Here is a 586-nt window from a genome sequence, read left to right on the forward strand (position 1 = left end):
GGTTGGGGGCAGGATGTGGAGGCACCGATGCTTCAAGAGAGAACCTTGACCACAGGGATGGCTGCCCAAGGACCACTGGGAAGGGGATGCAGCTCCCAGTGGCTCCACACTCAGAGGACAGCAGGGCCATGCATGGTGGGAGCGCCAGCAGAACTGGCACAGCAGGGTTTGGGGGTCCCTCAGGTACATACCTGGAGGCCATGGGGCTGCCCGTGCCTCTTGAGCAGCACGGTCCTGTTCTTGCCGCTGGCCTTGTCCACCTGCTGCACGGACCATGCCTTCCTCTCTGACCAGTAGAGCTGCCCCTCACACACAGCCGCTGCGAAGGGGCTCCGGACCCAGCTCAGCTGCAGGACCTGGCAGAGAGACTGTGAGTGCCCACCCTGGTGCCCATCAGGGCCCCATCACTAGCGCCCCCCACCACACACCTTCACACTGGTGCCATCCAGATGTGCAGAACCAATGCTGCCCAGCTTCTCATCCAGCCAGAAGATCCTCCAGGTGGGGAGGTCAAGGGCCAGTGCAGTGGGCCAGCCCAGCCCCCGGGCCAGCAGCACGTGCCGATGACTCCCATCCATAGTGGCCT

The 586-nt window shown here is 63.8% G+C and overlaps 1 protein-coding gene across 1 annotated transcript in view; it reads right to left on the minus strand.

Annotated features, from left to right (window-relative positions):
• Window positions 1-586, minus strand: part of LOC104412130 (low-density lipoprotein receptor-related protein 2-like) — an 8,937-nt gene that overhangs the window by 3,013 nt on the left and 5,338 nt on the right. The window contains exons 11-12 of the mRNA XM_010022747.1: window positions 429-584; window positions 192-356 (exon numbers count right to left, since the gene is read on the minus strand). Of these exons, the coding sequence (XP_010021049.1) occupies window positions 192-356; window positions 429-584 (321 nt within the window). The remainder of the gene's footprint in view (window positions 1-191; window positions 357-428; window positions 585-586) is intronic.

Source organism: Nestor notabilis, unplaced genomic scaffold (genome assembly GCF_000696875.1).
Source record: "Nestor notabilis isolate BGI_N333 unplaced genomic scaffold, ASM69687v1 scaffold14179, whole genome shotgun sequence".
In the NCBI taxonomy this organism is placed as follows: domain Eukaryota; kingdom Metazoa; phylum Chordata; class Aves; order Psittaciformes; family Psittacidae; genus Nestor; species Nestor notabilis.